The sequence below is a fragment of the Hemitrygon akajei genome, chromosome 1 (assembly GCF_048418815.1).
Source record: "Hemitrygon akajei chromosome 1, sHemAka1.3, whole genome shotgun sequence".
NCBI lineage: Eukaryota > Metazoa > Chordata > Chondrichthyes > Myliobatiformes > Dasyatidae > Hemitrygon > Hemitrygon akajei.
In genome coordinates, this window is record NC_133124.1 from 214554716 (window position 1) to 214579619 (window position 24904).

Genomic DNA, 24904 nt, shown 5'->3' on the forward strand with positions numbered 1-24904 from the left:
CACATTCAGCTGTAAGTGCTGCTTGGTACACTATTTATCACACTTGTCAAGGTTAAATTTTCACTGCCAAAATTCTACCCAACTTTCCATCTCAATCATATCCTGTTCTAGCTTTAGACAAGATTACTCACTTTCCCCAGTTCTTTCTGATGTCTGTATATACTGAGATCTCAGAACCTTTATTGCAACTATTTAGCTGAATAATTTGGAACAGTGCTCCATGAGGAAGAAGAACAGATGACCTTTAATCTGAAAAAATATACTTCACCAATTTATTCTGATAACTGCTGTCTCAAAAACACACATATCAAGTGAGCGGAATGGTGAGCAGCTAGTTTAACTGAGTTTGCATAGGACATGTATCCTGGTGTAATAAATTTCTGCACAATGGTATATTTTGAATTTCAGTAGTTAACCAGCACTTCAAACACAGTGCCAAGAGTGCTGGCTGTTCTTCACTCACCTGCTCTCCCTTGGTGTGACTGGCAGCTGCAAAGACCTCTGCATAATGCTGCCGTTCAAAGGCACAATCCAGGGCTTCAAGATGTTGGGCAAAAGCCTCGGTCCGGAGTTGTTTTCGAGGGCCCCCACTACTACTCTGGGAGTCAGCACTGATCACACAAATATCTTCCTCGCCTGCAAATGAAAGTAAATAATGTGCATTTATTGTGCCTAAACAATAATATATAAAGTCCAGTGATCCAATTTTCAATTTGATTCACATTAATACTAAAATCTGTCATCTCTGTGGTCTGTATTGACATGAATTATACATGCTTCTGTGCTGTTATTCGCCTGATATACTGTAACCTCTTGTGTCTATTGTCTTGTTTTGCAGTTTTTTTCTCTCTTCACTCTTTGTATAATTTAAGTTTTGTATGTTGTCTGAATCTAAGTGCCTATGATGCCTCTGCAAGCTGGTTTTTCATTGTACCTCTACCTTACCACATGACCATAAACTTGACTTGAAATTTTAACACTCCTTAAATCACCTTAATATTATGTCTATATGTTTAACATGTATGCTCTTAATTCATTGCTTCAAACCATTACCTCTGAGCTTTAAGAAATTCTTCTTAAAGGTCTGAGATAATTCTTGCCAGTTCCCTGTAAAACAGCCCCAGATGCAGTGTATATGGATTTCAAATAACATTCAAAAGGATGTTGCACAAGCAATTATTATTTACATTTTCCACATTGAGTTAATTGGATGTGGAATGTACCATCTGAAAAGATTGGGAAACAAGTTCAACAATACCATTTTTTAAAATTAGTTAAGTTATTAAAGAATAAAGAGTAAAAAGATTCATAGAACCAGCATGGGTATTTGAGAGCAAACGCTGATTAAATCGCCTTCTGTATTAGTCTGCAGTTCTGTGTGAGGTTTGAATGTTTGTGAGTGGAATGTCCTTCTCTTTGGAAAAAATTACTCGACAACCTGCTCAACTGTGTGATTATAGTATGGGAATCGGCTAGCCTACACTGTACTACAGTAGTTAATGACAATAATGTGCATTCTAGGCCCAGAAATAACACAATTTCTTCCGTCCAGATTTCTCATGATATGCCATATACAGGAGTGTCACTTAGCTTTTCAACAACTATAACATGCTTCAAACAAAGTCTAAGAGAACAAAGGGTTAATAAGAGTTGAGCATGATTATTGTAATCAATTATGAGGCACTGGGGTTCAAATACTTATAAGTAATTCATTTCTTAAATTAGGCCTGTGATCCCTCAGCTGCCCCTCTTGCTACCGAGCACTTCCCCCCCTCCCCCCCCACCAACCGTTTATATCTATTGCCCCTTAGAAACTCCCACTGCCCCATGTGGGGGACAATATTGGGAAATTACAGGCAATGATCATAATTCAGAAGTATATCTAGTAAAGTATCTTGTCGTTTTTTAAGCTACCTGCAAAACATGGCCATATATCTCCAGCACCATCTTCCCATTCTGAAACACCACTAAGTATGTGCCCAGCTTCCTCAATTGTTTCTCATTGAGCAACCCTCTGGAAATGACTTTACATCTACGCTGCACTGACTCCAAAACCAGTCTGTCCTTCCTCAGGTACAGAGTCAGGAGCACCAACTCAGCATTTTAAGATGGTCAAGCATGTTTCATAAAGACAATAGGTGCACAGCATAATTATTAGTCTGCTAATTCCCCATGAATCATCACCACCTTGTCTAAAAAATGAAGACAAACCATCTCTGTTCTTTATTTGTCTAATGTGATTGCTTTGTGCTCCATTCTTCTAATGACATCCTAATTATAGCCCCATTAGGTCAGTTGTTAAATGCAATTATCGATGCTACAGAAAGCTAACTAAGCTGATTTTGGGAAGGCTGGTCACATAAGTATTACAGCTGACCTCACCGGCTATCAATTATTTCGGGCAAGGGGGTGTGGAGAACCCAAAGATTACTGCAAGCTAGCAGTATTTTTAGGAGGGTTAGTGTACTGGGGTTTACTGCATAGAATAGAAACATAGAAAACCAACAACACGATACATGCTGTGCCGAACATGTACTGACTTTAGAAATTACCTAGGGTTACCCATAGCCCTCTATTTTTCTAAGCTCCGTGTACCTTTCAAAGAGTCTCTTAAGAGTCTTTTGGATAAAAAATTGGCTTAAAGGAAGAAAGCAGAGGGTAGTTGTGGAAGGAAAGTATTCTGCCTGGAGGTTGGTGACTAGTGGAGTGCTGCAGGGATCTGTCCTGGGATTCCTGCTATTTGTGATTTTTATAAATGACCTGGATGTGGAGGCGGAAGGATGGGTGAGTAAGTTTGTGGATGACACGAAGATTGGAGGAGTTGTGGATGGAGCTGTAGGTTGTCGAAGTTTACAAAAGGATATAGACAGGTTGCAGAGTTGGACAGAAAATTGGCAGATAGAGTTCAATCCGGACAAGTGTGAGGTGATGCATTTTGGAAGGATAAACCAGAAGACTGAGTACAGGATTAATGGTCCTTGGGGTTCAAATCCATACATCCCTCAAGGTCGCTGCACAGGTTGATGGGGTAGTTAAGAAGGCCTATGGGATGCTAGGCTTCATTAACAGGGGGATTGAGTTCAAGAGTAGAGAGGTCATGTTGCAACTCTACAAATCTCTGGTGAGACCGCACTTAGAGTATTGTGTTCAATTCTGGTCACCTCATTATAGGAAGGATGTGGAAGCTATGGAGAGGGTGCAGAGGAGATTTACCAGAATGTTGCCTGGTTTGGAGAACAAGTCATATGAAGCAAGGTTAGCAGAGCTGGGACTTTTCTCTTTGGAGTGTAGAAGGGGACTTGATAGAGGTCTACAAGATTATGAGAGGTATAGATAGGGTGAATAGTCAGTACCTGTTTCCCAGGGCACCAATAGCAAACACCAGAGGGCATATGTACAAAATTAAGGGAGGGAAGTTTAGGGGAGACATCAGGGGTAAGTTTTTTTACACAGAGGGTTGTGAGTGCCTGGAATGACTTGCCAGGGATGGTGATGGAGGCTAAAACATTAGGGGTATTTAAGAGCCTCTTGGACAGGCACATAGATGAAAGAAAAATGGAGGGTTATGGGGTAGTGTGGGTTTAGTACTTTTTTTTAAGGATTATATGGGTCGGCACAACATGGAGGGCTGAAGGGCATGTACTGTGCTGTAGTGTTAAAAAAAAAGACCCTATTGTATCCGCCTCCACCACCGTCACTGGCAGCCCATTCCATGCACTCACCACTCTGCGAAAAAAAGCTTACTCCTGACATCTCCTCTGTACCGACTTCCAAACACCTTAAAACTGTGCACTGGTGTTAGCCATTTCAGCCCTGGGAAAAAGCCTCTGACTATCCACATGATCAATGCCTCTCATCATCTTATACACCTCTATCAGGTCACCTCTCATCCTTCGTCTCTCCAAGAAGAAAAGGCCAACTTCACTCAATCTATTCTCATAAGGCATACTCCCCAATCCAGGCAACATCCTTGTAAGTCTCCTCTGCACCCTTTCTATATTTTCCACATCCTTCCTGTAGTGAGGTGACTAGAACTGAACACAGTACTCCAAGTGGAGTCTGACCAGGGTCCAATATAGCTGTAACTTTACCTCTCGGCTCATTAACTCAATCCCACAGTTGATGAAAGCCAATGCACCAATATGCCTTCTTAACCACACAGTCAACCTGCGCAGTAGCTTTGAGTGTCCTATGGACACGGACCTCAAGATCCCTCTGATCCTCCACACTGCCAAGATTCTTACCATTAATACTATATTATGCCATCATATTTGACCTACCAAAATGAACCACCTCACACTTCTCTGGGTTAAACTCCATCTGCCACTTCTCAATCCAGTTTTGCATCCTATCAATGTCCCACTGTAACTTCTGACAGCCCTCCACACTATGCACAACACCACCAACCTCAGCAAATTTACTAACCCATCTCTCCACTTCCTCATCCAGGTAATTTATAAAAATCACCAAGAGAAGGGGTCCCAAATCAGGTTCCTGAGGTACACCACTGGTCAATGATCTCTATGCAGAATATGACCCATCTACAACCGCTCTTTGCTTTCTGTGGGCAAGCCGATTCTGGATCCACAAAGCAAGGTCCCCTTGGGTCCCATGCCTCCTTACTTTCTCAATAAGCCTTGCATGGGGTACCTCATCAAATGCCTTGCTGAAATCCATATACACTACATCTACTGCTCTACCTTCATTAATGCGTTTAATCACATCCTCAAAAAAATTAATCAGACAGAGCTATGCTGACTATTCCTAATCATATTATCCCTCTCCAAATGTTCATAAATCCTGCCTCTCAGGATCTTCTCCATCAACTTACCAACCACTGAAATAAGACTCACTGGTCTATAATTTCCTGGGCTATCTCTACTCCCTTTCTCAAATAAGGGAACAATATCTGCAACCCTCCAGTCCTCCAGAACCTCTCCTGTCTCTATTGATGATGCAAAGGTCATTTCCAGAGACTCATCATTCTCCTCCCTCGCCTCACATAGTAGCCTGGGGTTTATCTCATCCAGTCCCGGTGCCTTATCCAACTTGATGCTTTCCAAAAGCTCCAGCACATCCTTTTTCTTAATGTCTATATGCTTAAGCTTTTCAGAATAGTCGCACAGAGGGCAAATATCCAGGGACACACATTAACAAAATAAGTTCAAAACTGCCATTAGTTGGTAGAGTATTTAATCTAGACTTAAATAAGGTGAAAGTTGCAGTGTTGTTAACAAGGAAAAGGAAAGCTTTTGATTTTAGGAGAAAATATAGTGTCAGTTAATGCATTTGGAAAGATGCAACAAGATAAAGGAACATACAGTAAGACAATGGAGTAGAATTACGTGTTGTGGCAAATCAAGTCTGCTCCACCATTTCATCATGGCTAATTTATTTTCCACCTGAACCCCATTTTCCTGTCTTCTCCCTGTAACCTTTGACATCCTTGCTAATCAAGAACCTATCAACCTCTGCTTTAACTATCCCCAGTGACTTGGACTCCACAGCTTTCCTTGGCAATGAATTCCACAGATTCACTAACCTCTGGCTAAAGAAATTCCTCCTCATCTGTTCTAAAAGGACATCCTTGTACTCTGAGGCTGTGCCCCCAGTCCTAGATCCCCACCCCCACACTATTGGAAACATCCTCTCCACATCCATTCTACTTAGGCCTGTTAATATGAGGCTTCAATGAAATCCCCCTCATTCTTCAAAATTCCAGGGGGTACAGGCCCTGAGCCATCAAATGCTCCTTATGCATTAGCCCTTTCATTTCCGGGATCATTCTTCTGAACCTCCTCTGGACCATCTCCAATGCCAACAACTCCTTTCTCAGATAAGAGGCTCAAAACTGCTCACTGTACTCCAAATAAATGGAGTAGAGGTGCAGAAGAGTAGAGTTACCTTGGAGTGTACATCCACAAGTAATTAAAAATAACTGAACAGGCAGACAGGGTAATTTAAAAAGGCAAATTGGATGATTTCCTTTATTAGCCAAAATATAGAATATAAAGCCAGGCATGAAATGAGTACAATATTCATTAGGCCGCAGCTTGAGTATTGCTTACAGTTCTTGCTACTGCATTTCAGAATTGGAAAATGTTACATATAATAAAATATTGGATAGGCTAAGATTATTCCATTTGGGACTGGAGGTTAATTTTAGCTAAAGTGTATCAAATTGTGAGGGTCCTAAGTAAATAGGAAGGACCTACCTCTTTTCTTGGGGGTCAAAAACCAAGGAGCATTGATTTAAAGTAATTATGTGAAAAATAAGGAAAATAATTTTAACCCTGCTTGTGGATTTCACTACCTGGAAAGCAGGTAACGCAAGAAATCCCTGAAAAGCTGCAACTAACAGAGCTACACACATAGTTGGAAAAGGTGAAAATAGGCTTGGTGGCTCTTTGTTGACCAGCACTGATTCAAATGCCAAATGACCTTCAGTATCATAAATTGCTATGCTCTTTGAAAAAAATACTAGTTTCAGTAAAAAGGATCATGAAATTGCCAGCATGGTCAAAAGCCATTTGGTTCACTAATTTCTTTGGAGAGGGGCATGGGAGGAATTTGCTCTCCTTACCTGGCTTGGGTAAGCAGTGACTCCAGATCCATAGTCCTGTCTTCTTAGACAGTCCTTAGGATCAAGGATGACTTGTTTCCACTCTAATTTTGTGGGTTTAGAGGTGACTGATGAGGTCAATCTGCAAATCACTGATTCTTCCACAAGTGGTTCAGGAGGTCCCTGATAGAGTAGTTATTCGTCTAGTTTGTAAGCCAGTACACTCCTTTTGCTATTGAAGTTGGCATGCCATTGAGGCTCTTGATACCATGCTAAATGCTTCATGTCCACTTTGAGCAGCTGTAGGATAGAGATTCCCAAAAGTGTGGATGTTGCAATTATTTGAGAACACTTGAAGAACATCCTTGAATCTTTTCTTCTTTCTATATTGTAATCTCTTCCCACAGTGGAGCTTGGAATAGGGTTTATCTTGGGAGTTTGGTGTCATGTATACAAATCATATCACCTGCCCTACAGGGTTGACTGAGTGTAACCAGGATGTATGTCCTGGAATATTGGCCTGGAAAAGGGCTCCGATGTTGGCTTGTTTATCCTTCCAGTGAATTTGGAGAAATTTGTGGAGGAATCATTAACAATTTCTCCATTGTCTTGAGATGCCTGCTTTAGATAGTCCAGGTATCTGAAGTATGGGCATTACTGCTGCCCTGTAGACTATGAGTTTTGTGTTGGTTTGAGGTCTTGATCTTCAAAGACCCTTTTCCTTAGCCAGTCGAATGTTGTGCATTAAAATGATGGAAAGTCTCATCATCCATGCCTATTGATGCTGAGATGATTCTTGAAATACGGGATGTGATCCACTTTTTTCCAGACTTTTGCATGCATCTTTATTATTAGAAGGCATCCCTATATGGCAGGGACAGGTCAGTAAGGGACCTTTGTTTGCACTTGATGATGATTTGGAGCTCAGCACACAAATATGTACAAGCATTCACCTTCAATCCAGTTGTATATACAATTTAGATTTGTTCAACTCCGGAAAAAAATTCTTAACTATCCTATGAAGTTCTCTAGTGAGCCTCTTGGTTATATCATGCAGCGGCATGTTAAAGCAGAATAAAACCAAACAAAACATCCAGCATCACTTTCAGCCACGGTCTGGGACATTACTGACTTTGCAGAATCCTTGTGACAAGCATCCTAGAGAATGTTGTCTCAGTAAGGTAGTGGGACTAATCAAGCAACAGTCTGATGCATCCATTCACAGAACTATGCTTTAAAGACAATGTGCCAGACTCCTCCATTACATCCCTTGTAATACCCTGGCCCACCAGCTTCACAGATGTATTAAAGATGCCTCACATTGGTATGCATTTGATAAATAGGCCGTAAGAGTCCTCAACAATAATATCAGACCTCATGAAAGTATTGTGAGGATGGAAAGCTCCTGCTGGTTATGAGCTGGTAGGTCAATAAAATGCATTGATAAATCAGCATAGAGTACGCATTAATTACTCTGAGCAAGGAAATTCATGGTTCACTACCAACATGGATGAATCCTGAAGGGCATAGCTTCCATCACTTGTGTGAGATTGAGGTTATATTGATGGTACTATAACTAGATGGAACAAGAGCATAAAGAAAATACTCACACGTCAAGCTATCAACATTAATTGTGATTTTCTCTCTATGGCTGTTGTGTGACTTGTGTACTTCCAACATGCTCTATTTTTATTCCAACTAAATTCAGCCATATCGGTCTACTCTCAGTCTCAGAGAAGTAATGGAAGGGCTTGTTGAAAGCACTAACAAGTAATTTATTCATCAATAAATGTCCATTGATGCTCCTTTACATTTTATCACAATCTCTCAGCTTCTGACTACATCAGAGAATTGGTCTGAAAGGAAGTTGTGAAATGAGATGAAGGCCCTTGGCATCAATGGCCAAATGACAAGACAGCACCCAGGATGACAAGAATGTCTTCATTCTTTGTACCTCTTTATAAAGAAGATTTGTCTAGTTGCTGAATCATTCATATTGGGAAGTAGTAAGAAATAAAAGTAAAATTAAATAAATTAGAGAGCTTTGATAAAATATATTGTTAGTTGGCAAAGGACAGCAGACATGGAAGTCTCTCCCACAAATAAATAGTACAGGGTAACCTGATCATTTAACAATGACATTGAATTGTGTTAACTTAAACCATTAGCGTATATGAGATAAGGACATAAGTATAACAAAACAACTGTGATCTCATTGATTAGCTCATCACATCCTAGGAGTTAAATAGTCAACTTCTATCCCTAATGTCCTAGGCATTAATCAAATAATTTATCAGCCTGTCTAAAGTCTTTAGCAGAGGGTTACATATATGTTTTGATTATAAATAATGAACAAGAATGAATACTTCCAATCAAAGACAAAAATTATACTTTAACCAGCAACTGGAATTACCACAGGTTTTGCTATGAACCAATTTAGATTTTGATGGAGCTGCAAAGGAATTTCTAAAGTGAAACCTGGGCACTGAAAAGGCCAGTTTTCAAAACAGAAAATGCGGTATCTAATAGCAGAGCAGCCTATAGAGTTCTAGCATCTGTTGCATCTTTTACTTTTACAAGATAGATGTTAATTTATCTAGTATCTTCTATTTTCTGCAGAAATTAGATAATAAAGGTTCAAAAGAATTTATTGGATATCAGGCTCTGATCCCAACACTGTTCCTGTTCTGTTGAAGCTCAGCTCTTCAGAGAAATGATGTCAACCCTAGTCAGAATAACCTGGCTAAGATATTAAATCCCCATCTTGTCCAGCTATGGTTTACTAATGATTATTTCATGGCACTACCTCACTTCATGAAGAAATCACATTAGCAATGCGGTGTTTACAAACATTTAAAATCTTTTAAAAAAAAACAAAACTCAGCAGTAGTTTGTGATCAGGCTGAGAATTATCGTAGAATCAGCACCATTTCATTCGAGACTCAGTCTGGTTTTCTTACTTTCAGCCAGTTTCCTTTTGGTTTCATTACTGGATTGTACAATCCCAAGAAGACCATTAATGGAATAGGATGAACCCAGGGAATCACTGGGTGGAGGAGATTCTGGGGGTGTAACTGTTGAGTTGGGCACTGGAGGAGAAAAAAACAAAAAAATTAAAGATCAAGATTATTCATTTACCCAATCAATCAAGTATCAGTGAGCCTAAATACTGATTCTTTAAAGGGTAGTAAATTTATAGCAAACTTTATGGCTGCAGCTAATCTTGACCACAGGAGACTTTCACTTTATCCAAGATTCACTGTATTGAAATCAAAATAAGAGCTTGTTTAGTCTTCCTATTCCAGGATACTGACAACAACTGTATGCAACCTATTATCTACCAAGTTGACTGTAGTGAATTCAGCATAATTATGGAATCAGTTTGTAAAACTCACTATTATAGGTGTCATAAAATTGTACAGCTTGAAAATAGGCCATTCAGTCCCCTGAGGTTATGCATTTTTCCATTGGACAGTTTTGCATAATGGTTGATTGGGTGAGTTGCCCCAATGACTATTGTCCAGTACCACTCACATCTATGGTGATGAAATGCTATGGCTAGCATTAACTCCTATCTCAGGAAGGATCTGGACCCACTACAATTTGCCTATCACCACAATAGGTCTACGGTGGATACAATCTCATTGGCTCGTCATACAGCCTTGGATCACCTGGACAATACCAATGTCTGGATGCTGTTTATTGTCTACAACTCAGCATTTCCATAGTCTAGGGTTCTTCTCCCACGGGAGTTGAGGGGTAGGGGGGTTGGGGGTATACCCCACTGTATGTAAATATGAAAGAACAGAGTGCCATGTGGGTGGCAAAATTTTGAATTTTGAAAATGTTAAAATAGTAATGGTAATAACTGTAAAGAATTGAAAGTCATTGAATGGTTGTATATAATTTTATTTTTGAATAAAGTATATTTTGTTTAATAAAAAAACTCAGCATTTATCACAATCATTCCTACAGTTCTGATTTTTTAAAAAGCTCCAGAACCTGGCCTTCTGTATCTCTCTTTGCAACTGAATCCTCAACTTCCTAACTGGAAGGCCAAATCTGGACAGATTGGAAATAACATCTCCACCTCACTGATGATCAAAATTGGCGCACCTCAGGGACGTATGGTTTCCCACTGCTTTACTCTCTCTACACCCATGTGGCTAGGCACAACTCAAATGCCATCTATAACTTTGCTGACAATACAATTATTGTTGGCAGAGTTTCTGATGATGACAAGAGGGTGTACAGAAGCAAGATATATCAACTAGTTGAGTGGTGTCACAGCAACAACCTTGCACTCAACATCAGTAAGACCAAAGAACTGATTGTGGACTTCAGAAAGGGTAAGATGATGGAACATACACCAGTCCTCATAGAGGAATCAGAAGTGAAAAGAGTGAGCAATTTCAAGTTCCAGGATGTCAATATCTCTGAGGATCTAACCTGGACCCAACATATCAATGTAGTTACATACAACAGCAGCTATATTTCATTAAGAGTTTGAGGAGATTTGGTTTGAAATTTCTGGTATGGAGGGGCTACTGCACAAGATTGAAATAGCCACAGAGATTTGTAAACTTAGTTTGCTCCATCATGGGCACTAGCCTCCATAGTATCCAGGACATCTTTAAGGACCGATGTCTCAAAAAAGCGGTGTCCATAAATAAGGATTCCCATCACCCAGGACATGCCTTTTTTCTCATCGCTACCATCAGGATGGAGGTACAGAAGCCTGAAGGTACACACTCAACAATTCAGGAGCAACTTCTTTTCCTCTGCCATCTGATTTTGAATGGACATTGAACCCATGAATGCTACCTCACTACTTTTTATTTCTATTTTGTACTACTTATTCAATTTTATTTATACATATATTTTACAGGACATATATATGATTTCATGACATATGCCAGTGATATTAAAACTGATTCTGAATCTGGGTGCTAGTTATAAATGACATACATAAACCTCAGTGCTTCATAATGCAATCACCCATTGAGCCAATATTGCCAACATATTCATCCATTCTGAAAGGAGCACCAGAACTAAGCATGAGTTGGTGATGCCTACTGTCCTTGGTCAATCAGTAAGGGCACAAAAATATAATTAAAGTTACGTTAGGAAAAATGCCATCAACATCCCTTCATGATTGCTGAGTTTATTGGTAACCTAGCCTGCGTAATTTTAGGCGTTGGTAATGTCAATCCATAAAAATAGTGCATTTATCTAGCAAAGAGTTATGGATGTCTACTTCTACCATCTCTATAACAATAGAGAATTAGACTATTTTGTTTATCAAGTCTATGCTGTTTCTCAGAACATTCCCATCAATCCCATTCTAGCACTTGTAAGCTCTTCTCTCTGATGTTCCCATCAATGCCAGATGTTTCAAAAAGGCAACAATGAACCAAATTGGGGAGTTTTACTGAAAGAATGCTTGAAAGGAAAAGGGTTTTTCACAGCTATTAATGGAGTGAGGTGGAAGTGGCAAAGGGTGGATGGGTTCAGAAGGAAGTTCCAAAAAGAGATTTCTGAGCTCTGTTTCTAAATGGAAGGGATGGAAGGAATGAAGAGATGTGGGAATGTTCAGAGGCAGAGCTGGGGGTGGTGGTGGTGGTGGTGGGGGCTCTGAAATACACAGAATCAGTTCAGTTATAGATGCACTGAGAAAAGTGACCATAAAAATATTTACAAATGAGCATTTGGGGTTCTGCACATTGAGAAGTGCGAGAATCTGGGGGAGTAGATGGGAATGTGGTGAGAATGGAATAAGTTACAGTAGGATTAATGTAAAAATTGGAGCTTAATGGATGATGCAGACAATGGGCTGAAAGGCAAGTTTCTATGCTGTGTCAATGATTTTATGATGCAGCCCTGGGTGCAATGATACTTTCAAACTTCACAAGCAAAGGTCCTTTAATAGGCTGAGAATCAGCCCTACAAACCACAGAATGTAGCTAAATTTGCCTCACGGCAGGATAGTGTTAAATATTCAGCAATCCACCCCCACACACAATTTAAAATACCGCTGTTAGTGAATATAATATAGAGAAAATCAGAGCATGAAAATTAGCCTCATCTTCGTGAATTTATTGTCTTTATTATATGTCATGAAACTTCTTGTGTGATGTAATTAAGATATCAAGATGTGGATCTTACAGAACACTATTCTTCATAGAATGTACTGGAACAAATTAATTGAACAATGATCACAAAGTCATGAGATAAACAACATCCCAGAGCATATTCTGACTTGCGTTTACTCACCCAAAGTGTGTCCAGGACTGAGTCTTGTCCCAGAATGGTCTTCAAGAGGTAGATGAAATGGTTGTTGAACTTTGGTTCTTATAATTCTGTAAACAAAGCAAAAAAGCATAACATTTAACTCATCACTCCTTTTTCTTTCCTTACCAAGCTGCTTTTCCTTATTCTGTTGCTGTTTATTTCTTCTTTCTAAGTTTTTGCCAATCCCGTCTACCCATTCATCATCAAACCTGCTTCATTAGCAGCAAAAAGCACTGCTGCTATGTAGAGTGGATTATTTACCTCTATGTGGACTGCAACCAGCATGAACAAGGACCATTAGAACCCAACTTCTAATCCTTTTGGAACCAGGTCAAAGTGATTCCATGTCAAGACCACGCTCTAATTTTATTTTCAATTAAACTTGCCGGAATAAATCTCCCTGGTATCATTATTTTCAAATTCACTCCTCCACAGTCCTTCAAACCCCCGCTGAGCTATGGTCCACAGCCACAGATAGTACCGTAACCACAAGTCTAGACAGTGAGTATCAGTAAATATTCAACACAACCAAGTACAATTCAGTTCAAGCACACACTTTTCAATAGGATAAGTGAGAAAAAGCAAGAGAATTTAGTGTAATGAAGACTTTATTTTGTATCTATCTCTGACTGGGAGTGCCGTGCAGTGTGGAGTATTAGCTGCCTTGCTTTATTGATTGATATTCACACATCGGTTGATAATAAACAGAAAATTCCATATTCTTACATTCTTCATCTGCCTAAGTACAAAATTCTTTGAAAAACAGAGATATGCTTAGCCTGAATATAACAGCTTACAATTCATACCTATTAATGGAGCTGACACTGGGTACCGTGTCATTATTACATATTCCTTCCGCAAGCAATCGGTCCCGAATCTCCCATGCAAACATTGTAGGATTCTGCCGCTTGTATTCTGCTATCTTCTCCACCACAGTTGGCGTCGCAACCTTTGGTTTTGAGCCACCAATGACTCCAGGCATAATGCTGCCTGTTTCATAGTACCTGCGACACATTTCAGAGCATAAAGGATGAAACACTTCAGCCTGTGCATGGATCTTGAAGCAGCAAACACGTCCTTTATTTGATTGACTATACTTTATTTAGGAAAAAGATGCCAATCTTCAGTTATCAGAATCTGGTTTATTATCATTGACATACGTTGTGATTATTTTTGCAGCAGCAATACAGTGCAATACACAAAAGAAATTACTATGTTACAATAAGAAATATAAATATATAAATAAATAATGTAAAAAGAGAGCAAAATAATGAGGTAGCATTCATGGGTTTATGGACTGTTCAGAAATCTGATGGCAGAGGAGGAGAAGAAGCTGTTTCAGACTCCTGTAACTCTTCTGTGATGGTAGTAATGAGAAGAGGGCATGTCCTAGATGGTGAGGGTCCTCAAGGCAGCATGGTAGCATAGTGGGTAGTGTAACGCTATTACAATGCCAATGACCCAGGTTCAATTCCCACTGCTGTCTTTAAAGAGCTTGTATGTTCCCTTCTTTAACTGTGTGGGTTTCCTCCCATATTCCAAAGACATACAAGTTAGTAAGTTAATTGGTCATATGAATGCAATTGGGTGGTGGGGGCTCATTGGGCTGGAGCGTCCTGTTATTATGCTGTATCTCTAAATAAAAATAAAATTAATGATGGATGCCAGCTTCTTGAGGCATCGCCTTTTGAAGATGTCCTCAGAAATGAAAAAGATCCACAAATCTTTCCTCTTATTATTTAGCAGTTCTCCTGGCAGTCGGGGGGGGGGGGGGGTGACATTTGCAACTCATTACCCCTTCATATGTGGCCCTCATCCTGTTCTGTGTTTCAGTGTATCTTTACTTACAGTATTGTGCCTTGTGATATTCTGTGGGCAACAATCCAGTGTAGTTCCTTCTTTTTCTTGTTCGCAACACTAGGCAAATTAATCTAACTAGAGATTATTTCAATCCAGATTCTAGGAGGAACTGAAAGAAATTCTTTCCAAATTAAACATGAAGTCTTTGTTTCTTAACAGATGCTGCCTGAACTGCTGAGTGTTTCCAGCACTTTCCACTTTTATTTCAGATGCAAAATGTTACAGAGAAATAGGGTCGTGTTCTATAAACACAAGTAGGTTCCAATCACCTAAATGTCCACTTCTAGTGATTCTGGCTGAAGCAGTAACTGCAGGCAGCAAGTTAAACAGACAATGCAGAAAATAGGAGCAGGAGTGGGCTATTCGACCTTTTAGGTCTGCTCCACATTCAGCACGATTTTGATTGTTTTCATTTCCTCTCCATATCTCATAATCCATTTGGTATTAAGAACTACAGTATATCTCCTTGAATATATTTGCTGTCTTGGCCTCCACTCTCCTCTTTGTAAAGAAAACATCCCTGGTCTTGGTTTTCTTGATGTGCCTATTACTGTTAGACACTAATGGGTTTTGATGCGTTTCCTCTCTCATTCTGCTACTCTCCAGTGAATGTAGGCCTAACTGATCCAATCTCATACATCAATCCCACCATCCCAGGATCAGTGTAGCACTCCTTCCATGGCAAGAACATCCTGTACAGCTGTAGCAAGATAACCTTACTACTGCACTGATGGGCAATATACCTTTGCCTTTCTAACTGCCCTCTGTACCTGAAAACAACAGCTGCACAAGGAAACTGAGGTCTCCTGGCACCTTATCTTTTCTCAATTTATCATCTTTCAGATATAAGTAAGAAATAAAATCCAGCTCCCTGAATTTACAAGCAATGTGAATAACTTTAATCAATGTTAACTGCATAAGCATTTGTCCACTTAACCAGCATTTAAATCACATTGGAGCCTTTTTGAATCCTACTCACAGTTCACATTCGCCCCCAGCTTTGTGTCAGCTGCAAGCTGATTCCATTTTTTTTCATTGCCAACATTAGGTGTACGTGTCTGTCATCTACCGCGTTTCTCCCCTTCATTTTTAAATATGGGCTTATGTTTTACACCTCCAATTTGTAGGAACGGCTTCAGAGTAGAGAATCTTGAAATACGACCACAAGCGCATTCACTGTTCCCAGGCCACTTATTTTAGTCCTCTGTGATATAGATTTTAAAGTCTTGGGATTTGTCGGACTCTAACCCCAATGGTTGCTTAGCACTTTTTTTTACCAGTATTGATTTCCTTGATTTCTTCCCTCTCTCTGTACCCTTATTTTCCCAAACATGTCTGTGAGGTTATTTGTTCATACTTTGTGAAAGATGAACCAATGTACATGTTGAATTGTACTGTCATCTGTTTCCAGTTATTATTTACCTACTTTTTGAATGTAGAAAACCTATATTTCCATTCGCTTCATATATTAGCTAAGACTCACTGTGTCACAAAAAATTTTAAAAGTGTGTTTGCAATGTTCAGTGGATATGATTCATTCCACTGTCATTAAAAAGCCTTTACAGTCAGCCTTTATGTTCCCTACAATCTTCCTGTTATTTGTTGTATGGTAAACTGCTTCCAATCATCAGACCAGCTGCTTTTTTTTCTTTGACAATTTTATATTTCTCCCCTACCCTTAACTTCCTATATAACCCTCAGATTAATCCAATTTCATAACTTTGTGCTGAACAGAAATGATTAATGTATATATCCTTTAAATATTATTCATTACCTATCCACCATCAGTCTATTTAGTAAAATTCCTCAATGCTTCATAGCTAACCCAAGCCTAATACTTTCATAATAGGCCAGGCAGCATCTATAGGGAGAAGCGCTGTCGACATCTTGGCCCGAAATGTCGACAGTGCTTCTCCCTATAGATGCTGCCTGGCCTACTGTGTTCCACCAGCATTTTGTGTGTGTTGTTTGAATTTCCAGCATCTGCAGATTTCCTCATGTTTGCTAATACTTTCATAATTTCCTTTGCTCAGATTCAGGATCCCAGTTTCTGATCCTACTTCATTTTTTTTAAGAATCGATTCTATCATGCCATCGTTGGTCTTTTTTAAATAATCACACACAACCATTATTCTTTTCTTATTGCACCATCACAGTCCAGGACAGTTTTTTCTCTAATCTGCTTTTCAGTGTCTTTGTCTAAAAAAACATTCCATGAATTCCTCCTCCACATTATTTCTGCTGATTTAGTCCATTTGTAGATTAAAATTTCCTATGAACACAGTTGTATGTTGGTGATGCATTCTTGCAAAGCCTATTGGCGGAACTACATCTAGCTGCTGGGGGACAACTGTTTCTTCCTTCCCTGGCTAAGTAACACTGAGGGAATTGTAAAATTTCTGCTACTAATCCCCTGAGATCAATGGAGCACCACCCAGGATTCAAGCCCAGAATCAACTTCTTGTGCATGTTTTATTGCTATTTTCACCTTGGCAATGCATTTACATTGAGCAATTTATCTAGACTTTGCAACATTCCTAGGATTTGTCATACAAGGATATTAATTTCCCTGAACCCTCAAGGGGTCAGACAACATGTAATTAGAAAGAAAAACAAAGTTAACATTTCATCAGATGAAGGGTCAATCTGAACTATTAACTCTGCTTCTCTCTCCATAGATGCTGCCTGATTTACTGAGTGTTTTCTGCATTTTAGAACATAGAACAGTGCAGCACATGAATAGGCCCTTCAGCCCACAATGTTGTGCTGAACCAATACAATTAGTATTCAAATGGCCAACTCAACTAATCCCTTCTGCTTACACAATGCCCATTTCGTTCTATTTTACCCCCTCACAGTCAAGTGCCTATGTATCTCTTAAAAGTCCCTAGTGTATCTGTCTCTACCATATTCCCAGGCAGGACAGTCCAGACACCCACCACTCTGTGGAAAAAATTAACCTTCTCACCTTAAATGCATGCCCTCTGGTATTAGACATTTCAAACCTGAGAAAAAGATACTATCTACTCTGTGTATGCCACGCATAATATTATAAATCTCTATCCAATCTCCCCTCAGCCTCCACTATTTCTGAGAAAACAACCCAAGTTTGCCCAACCTCTCGTTACAGTACATATCCTCTAATCCAGACCATATCCTGCTAAACCTCTTCTGCACCCGCTCCAAAATCTCAAAATCTTTCCTATGTATACAGTTCTCCAAATGTGGCCTAAATATAGTTTTATAACTTCCTGACTTTTGAACTCAATGCCTCAGCTAATAAAGGCAAGCATGTTATATGCCTTCTCAGCCACCCTATCAACCTGTGTAGCCACTTTCAGGGACCTAGGACCTTGGACCCCAAGATTCCTTTTCTCATCAATAGTGTACTGTCTCATTACATTTGACTATCAAGATGCAACACTTTTATGTTTTTCTTTCAGATATCTGGGATCTGCAGTTTGCTGAATTTTGTTAATTCCACTGAAAGTTGTTGATTTCTATAAGCATTGTTTCCTACCTGCCGAGGATTTTGCTGACACACCCGTGACTAACCCTGAGCTGCCGAGAAATGTCACAAGGCCGTACTCCTTGATGTGCAAGGTCCACGATGCGCTGCCTTACCACATCGGGAAGTGGTCTTCCATTCACAAACATGCCTCCTAGTTGATTTATTCCACCGTGTCCTGAAAAAGAAGAGCATGAGCCATTTAAATCTGACTTAATTGGATTGCTCAAAGTTTGTGATTGGTAATTGGTTGAATATTGTGTCATGTATGGAGATATAATGAAAAGCTTTGTTCACATGCCATCCAGACAAATCATTACATACTTAAGTACAATGAGGTTCTACCAAAGGTAAAAAAATTAACGGAATGCAGAATGTCCTGATACAGTTACATACAAGTGCTGTACATATAGACAAATAAGATACAAGGGTCATGAAGAGATAGACTGAGAGATCAAGTATTCAGCTTTATCATATAAGAGGTTCATTCAGGAGTCTGATAACAATGAAATGTAAGCTGTCCTTGAATGATCTATATTCTCAAGCTTTTGTATCTAATGCCTATGGGAGAGGGGAGAAGAGAGAACAACTGGGTTGGGAGGAGTCTTTCCTGAGCAAGTGGGAAGTGTAGATAGAATCAATAGAAGGGAAGCACGTTTTTGTGATGCACTGGGATGTGCTCACTCAGCACTTTCTTGTGGTCTTAGGCAACCAGTTGTTGTGTAAAGTTGTGATGTATCCAGATTATACTTTCTCTGGTTTGTAAAAATTGGTGCGAGTCATCAGGGGTATGCCAAATTTCCTTAACCTGTAAAGGAAGTAAAGGCACTGATGTATTTTCTTGGGGTACCAGCTTCTTGAAAGGCAGTGCTGTTTTGAAGCAGATAATGATACTTTTTTTCTACATTTAAAGCAAAATGTTGTTCTGTGTGGCTCTGCCTTAAAGACAGGCTCTGACTTCTTGACTGTATTCGTTTTCCAAATATTTTCTCCCTTTTTTGTTTCCCTACTGTTAAATACATTACTCTGCGATGGAAGGGGGCTAAATTGTGACACATATACTCAGTGGCTACTTAATTAGGTTTAGGAGTGTAATCTGAGTGTGTGGTGCATGGCCTAGTGGATAAGGCATTGATCTAACAATCTGAAGATCACTGGTTCAAGCCTCAGCTGAGGCAGTGTGTTGCGTCCTTGAGCAAGGCACATTGCTCTGCGATGACACCAATGCCAAGCAGCTTGGGTCCTAGTGCCCTTCCCTTGGACAACATCGGTGGCGTGGAGAGGGGAAGGCTTGCAGCTTGGGCAATTGCCGGTCTCCCATACAACCCTGCCCAGGCCTGAGCCCTGGAAACCTTCCAAGGCACAAATCCATGGTCTTATGAGACTAGCCTATTGAGTGTAATCCGATTTAGACTTCTGCTGCTCTAGCTCATCCACTTCAAGGTCCGATGTGTTCTGCACATCACTGTTAATTGAGTTCCTGTTACCTTGAATCAGTCTGGCCATTCTCCTCTGACTTCTCTCATTAACAAGCTGTTTTTGCCCACAGAACTGCTACTCACTAGATGTTTTTATTTGTTTTTTTGCACAATTTTCTGTAAACTCTAGAGACTCTTTTGCATGAAAATCCCAGGAGATCAGCAGTGTCTGAGATATTCAAACCACCCCATCTGACACCAACAGTCATTCTCCGGTCAAAGTCACTTAGATCACATTTCTTCCCCATATTGTTGTTTGATCTGAACAACAATTGAACCTCCTGATCATGTCTGCCAGTTTTTATGCATTGAGTTGCTACCACATGATTGGCCGATTAGATATTTCCATTAACAAATAGGTCTATAGGTGTGCCTAAATAAAATGGACAATAAATGTACATTTCCTCTAGAAAATGGATACTAGCCTGGACTTACACTCTTCATGGAGTCCAGAACAGAACAGATCATGAACTGTGTCAGTTCCTCAGAACTAATGGGGAGGAATCTACTCCAAGAACCAAATGCAAGGTTACACCTAAGGAAAATCTTCTCACTTACCGTGATTGATACACATTTTAGTATATTTTACACATTACTAGGTTTTAATTCTTTTAATAGTTTAAATGGATTTTAATGTTTTTGCATGTTTCAGAGATATTCAGAACATATTCAGTTTTGGTAGTTCCAGAATCTGGAGTGTTTCTTCTTTTGACAGTTGCCTGTACCAGGGAGGGTGCTATTTTTGTAGCTTAATGGGCAGGAATCCCCTTGGCATCTTTGTCGCATGTAATGATATTCTACCTCTGTCCAGGGTGTCCCCTGGTTAAATGTAGTCAGCTTCCCTTTACCAGTTCCCAGTCCTTTGGAAGTCAGTAGTGAGTTCATAGTTCAAAAAGCATTACACCTATTTACATATTTTAGTGTCAATTTCAAATATGTTCAGCCATTTCCTGGAAGCTGCATTCACTTTCATACAGATAAAGTTTTTAAAAACTATAGTAATGTTGCTTTGGGAGTCCAGATCTCATGAAGTCTTATAGCATTGTGTCAAATATGAGAAGGATGCTTCCCTTGTCTCTCATTTACTATTCTCCATCAGCTGATAAGCCAGTTGTTCCACAGCAAGAACACAGAATGTACTATGGATAGGGGATTTAAGTATCCATTCACCACAGGAGGCTACAACTGACCGAAGTTGGCTGAATTCTCAAGGATGTAACTTCTTATTGTGAGGCTGTGATAGATAATGAATCAACACAAAGGGTATATTTACTTGACGTTGTCCTTACCAATGCACTTGTGACAGATAAATTTGTCACAATATCATTGGTAGGAATGACCATCACATGGCCTTTGAGGAGACAAAGTTGTTTTCATATTGAGGAAATCCTCCATCTTGTTTTATGGCATCACAGTTGTGCTAAATTGGATGAACTTATAACATATCTGCAGTACTCACAATGTGATGTGCGCCATCAGCAATGAAAATGCACACCAACACAATCTATATCCTTATTGTTCAGCAAATTCCTTGGCATCAGCATCTCAGAAGATCTATTTTGGCCCAAAGCATTGATGCAATAATGAACAAGGCATACCGGCAGCTCCACTTCATTTGGAATTAAGGGTGATTTGAAATGTCACCAAAGACTCTTGTAATATATATATGGTAGAGAGCATTCCGACTGTTTGTTTCACTGTGTTGTAAGGAGGCTCCAATGCAAAGGATTGAAAGAAGTTGTAGACCCAACCCTCTCCACTATCGAGGACATCTTCAAGAGGGGTGCCTCAAGAAGGCAGTATCCATCATTAAGTATCTTCACCATCGGGATGTGCCTGTTTTGTGTTACTACTGTCAGGGAAGAGGTACAGGAGCCTGAAAACTCTCACTCAATATTTTAGACACAGCTTCTCCCCCTCTGCCATCAGATCTCTGAATTGTCTATGAACTCATGAGCTCTACCTTATTATTCGTCTTTTGCACTATTTTCTTAATGTTTTTAATCAATACTAATTTTGTCTTGCACTGTACTGCTGCAACAAAACAACAAATTAGATAACATATTTCAGAGATGATAAATCTGATTCTGATATACTTCACCCTACCATTACTAACAAGAAAGGGTCTCAACCCTGGTTCAAAAAGAAGTGCAAAAAGATATGCCACATGCTAAAATTGAAACTAAAACAGAAAATGCCTAAAACACTCAGCAGTGTTTTCAGCTGAAACATTAGCTCTGTTTCTCTTTACATGGATGTCAACTGACCTGCTGAGTACTTCCAGAGTTTTCTATTTAATTTTAGATCTCTAGCATTTGTAGTTTTCTTTTACAGTTTTTATATCTAAGATTGTAGATTTAAAATGTAAAATTGAGATGCAGGCAGAAAAATCTGCAGCACATGATAAACAGCTAAAATAAACAATAAAAGCTCACACCCAATGAATGAGAACAAAACTGTGCAGTCCTGCTATACTTAATAACAGGTGGTGGACATACAGGTAACAAGAAGGGAAGGATCCAAGAACCGTTCTATCCACAAGAAGCAGGACAAGTGAAATTTGGCTAATTACTGCCCAGTGAATCTATTCTTTATCATCTAATGATATGTTATCATCAAAAGCAGCACCAATCAGAAATGAACTACTGATTGTTGGCCAATTTGGATTTCACCAGAAACTACTCAGTTCCATTCCTTTTCACAGCTTTGACCTGAACATAGACCAAAGTGCTGAATTCACAAGGCTTACCATCAACAAACTGAAGACCACCATTGAGCAGAAACTCAGCTGGATCAGACACATGAATATTGTTGCTACAAGGATAAGTCTAAGACCGTGCATCTCGTGGTGAGTGCCTCACCCCTAAAACACAAAGCTTTTCCACCATCAAAAGAGCGCTGGTCTTGGGTACAATAGAATGCTGTCCATTTGCCTGGATGAATGAAGTCTAGTGACACTCCAGGTCAAAGCAATCTGCTTCATTAGCATCCATCTACACCCTAACTCCTTCCACTACCCATTACCCATGCAAGGAGTATTACCTACAAAATGCACTGCAATTTTCTGACAGCATCTCTCAAACTCACTAGGAATGACAAGGACTAAAGCTATATACCAAATTTATTTTACCAAATTTGTGGTCCACCCTGATTTGAAAATATATTGCCATGTCTTTATTGTCATTGGGTCAAAATCGTAGAACTCCCTCCCAACAGCACTGTGGGAGCACCTTCACCAGGACTGCAATGGTTCAAGTAGCTGATTCATCTCCAGCTTTTCAAAGGCAATAGTGGATACTCAATAAATGCTGACCTCCCTATGAATAAACAAATAAAAATACAATTATAATCTGAAGCTTGACAGTGAGAAAGGATTCAATCTACAATGACAGCTTTCTATATAAGGTACATCTTATCTGTCAATACCCATAAGATAAGGTAATTACTTGATTCAGTGCTTACTGCAGGAATTCTGAGTAGACCAATTTTATATTTGCCGTTTCCATGGAAGTTCAGCATTTCTCTCTGAGAGATGGTATATGGAAGCATAATACCCTGACATGCACCAGCAATGTGTCAGTTACAACACTGTCAAGTAAATAAAGGAAGATAAATTGACAAAAATGTGTTTTTTTTGGGAAATGTATTCGGGTTCACATAGTAAATTTGTTGCCTGTTATGGCACAAAAGATTGAGTAGACAGCCAGAGACTGGTTCCGAGGACGGAAATGGCTAATACAAGGGGGAATAATTTTAAGGTGATTAGAGGAAAGTATGGGGGGTATGTCAGAGGTAAGCTTTTTTTTTTACACAGAAAGAAGTGAGTGTGTGGAACACCTTGCCAGGGTAGTAGTAGGGCCAAATATATTAAGTGCATTTAAGAAACTCTTCAATAGGCACATGGATGATAGAAAAATCGTGGAATGTGTGGGAGGAAAGGGTTATATTGAACTTAGAATAGGTTAAAATGTTGGCACAACATCATTGGCCGAAGGCCTGTACTGTAATGTTCTCTTTTTGTATAATCTACTCTTAGCTCTGCTACTGTAGTCTATCCACTTCAAGGTTTGATGTGTTGTGAATTCAAAGATTCTCTTCTGTACACCACTGTTGTAATGCATGGTTATTTGAATTACTGTCGCCTTCCTGTCAGCATGAAGCAGTCCAACCATTCTCCTCTAACCTCTCTCATTAACAAGGCATTTACGCCCACAGAACAGCTGCTCACTGGCTTATTTTTTTTGTTTTTTACACATTCTTTGTAAACTCTAGAGACTATTGTGCATGAAAATCTCAGGAGAACAGCAGTATCTGAGATACTCTGTCTGGCATCAACAATCATTCCACAGTCAAAGTCACTTAGATCACATTTTTCCCTATTCTGATGTTTGTTCTGAACAATATCTGAACTTCTTGACTATGTCTCAAAGGTTTTATGCTCTGAGTTGCTGTCACATGATTTGCTGATTAGATATTTGCATTAATGACCAGGTGTACAGGTATACCTAATAAAGTGGAGACTGTGTACATATGTGTTTTTATGTGAAGCAGCAAAGATCTTTCGAATGATTCAACATGAGATCATTCAATATGCTGTACTAAAACCCATCATTTTTTTCTCTGGACTGCGAAAACAAAAGATTCCTGATTGAGAAAAGGCATGGTAATAATCGACTGGCCTCTTAGTAACTCATCTGTTGGAATGTCGTAAGTGAGCAGGATTGTGCCCCCAGTGTATTTCTACTGGGATGCTATATTGTCAGATAAGGTTAAGTTAAGCTTCTACCTACTTATTTATGCAGATATTGGTAGTCTAATCATTACCAAAATACTATTACAGCACCGGAGACTTGGGTTCAGTAATTGCTATGATACTCAAACCACCCCATCTGGCACCAACAATCATTCCACAGTCAAAGTCACTTAGTTCACATTTCTTACCAATTCTCATGTTTGAGCTGAACAAAAACTGAACCTCTTGACCTTGTCTACATGTTTTTATGCATTGAGATGCTTCCACCTGATTGACTGATTAGATATTAGTATTAATAAGCCAGTGGATAGGTTTACTTAATAAAGTGATCACTGAGTGTATGCTCTATGTTCTAAAGCTTTTAAGGTTACCTTTGGTAGGGAAGTAAACTAAGGAAAACACACAATATGTTGGGAGCTAGCGAAGAACTGAGATCCACTTGTCATTTAGCT

At 39.5% G+C, this 24904-nt stretch overlaps 1 protein-coding gene across 13 annotated transcripts in view; it reads right to left on the bottom strand.

Moving 5' to 3' along the window:
* Window positions 1–24904, bottom strand: part of LOC140735401 (paired box protein Pax-8-like) — a 62749-nt gene that overhangs the window by 11730 nt on the left and 26115 nt on the right. For 7 of the 13 annotated variants that reach the window (XM_073060475.1, XM_073060465.1, XM_073060499.1 and 4 more), the window contains 5 exons: window positions 18234–18399; window positions 13660–13857; window positions 12836–12921; window positions 9523–9651; window positions 464–636 (listed from right to left, as the gene is read on the bottom strand). In XM_073060475.1, coding sequence (XP_072916576.1) covers window positions 464–636; window positions 9523–9651; window positions 12836–12921; window positions 13660–13857; window positions 18234–18399 — 752 coding nt within the window. Of the gene's footprint in view, window positions 1–463; window positions 637–9522; window positions 9652–12835; window positions 12922–13659; window positions 13858–14701; window positions 16555–18233; window positions 18400–22829; window positions 23017–24904 lie in introns of those variants that run through there. The other 6 variants (XM_073060428.1, XM_073060484.1, XM_073060455.1 and 3 more) reach the window with 2 other exon arrangements.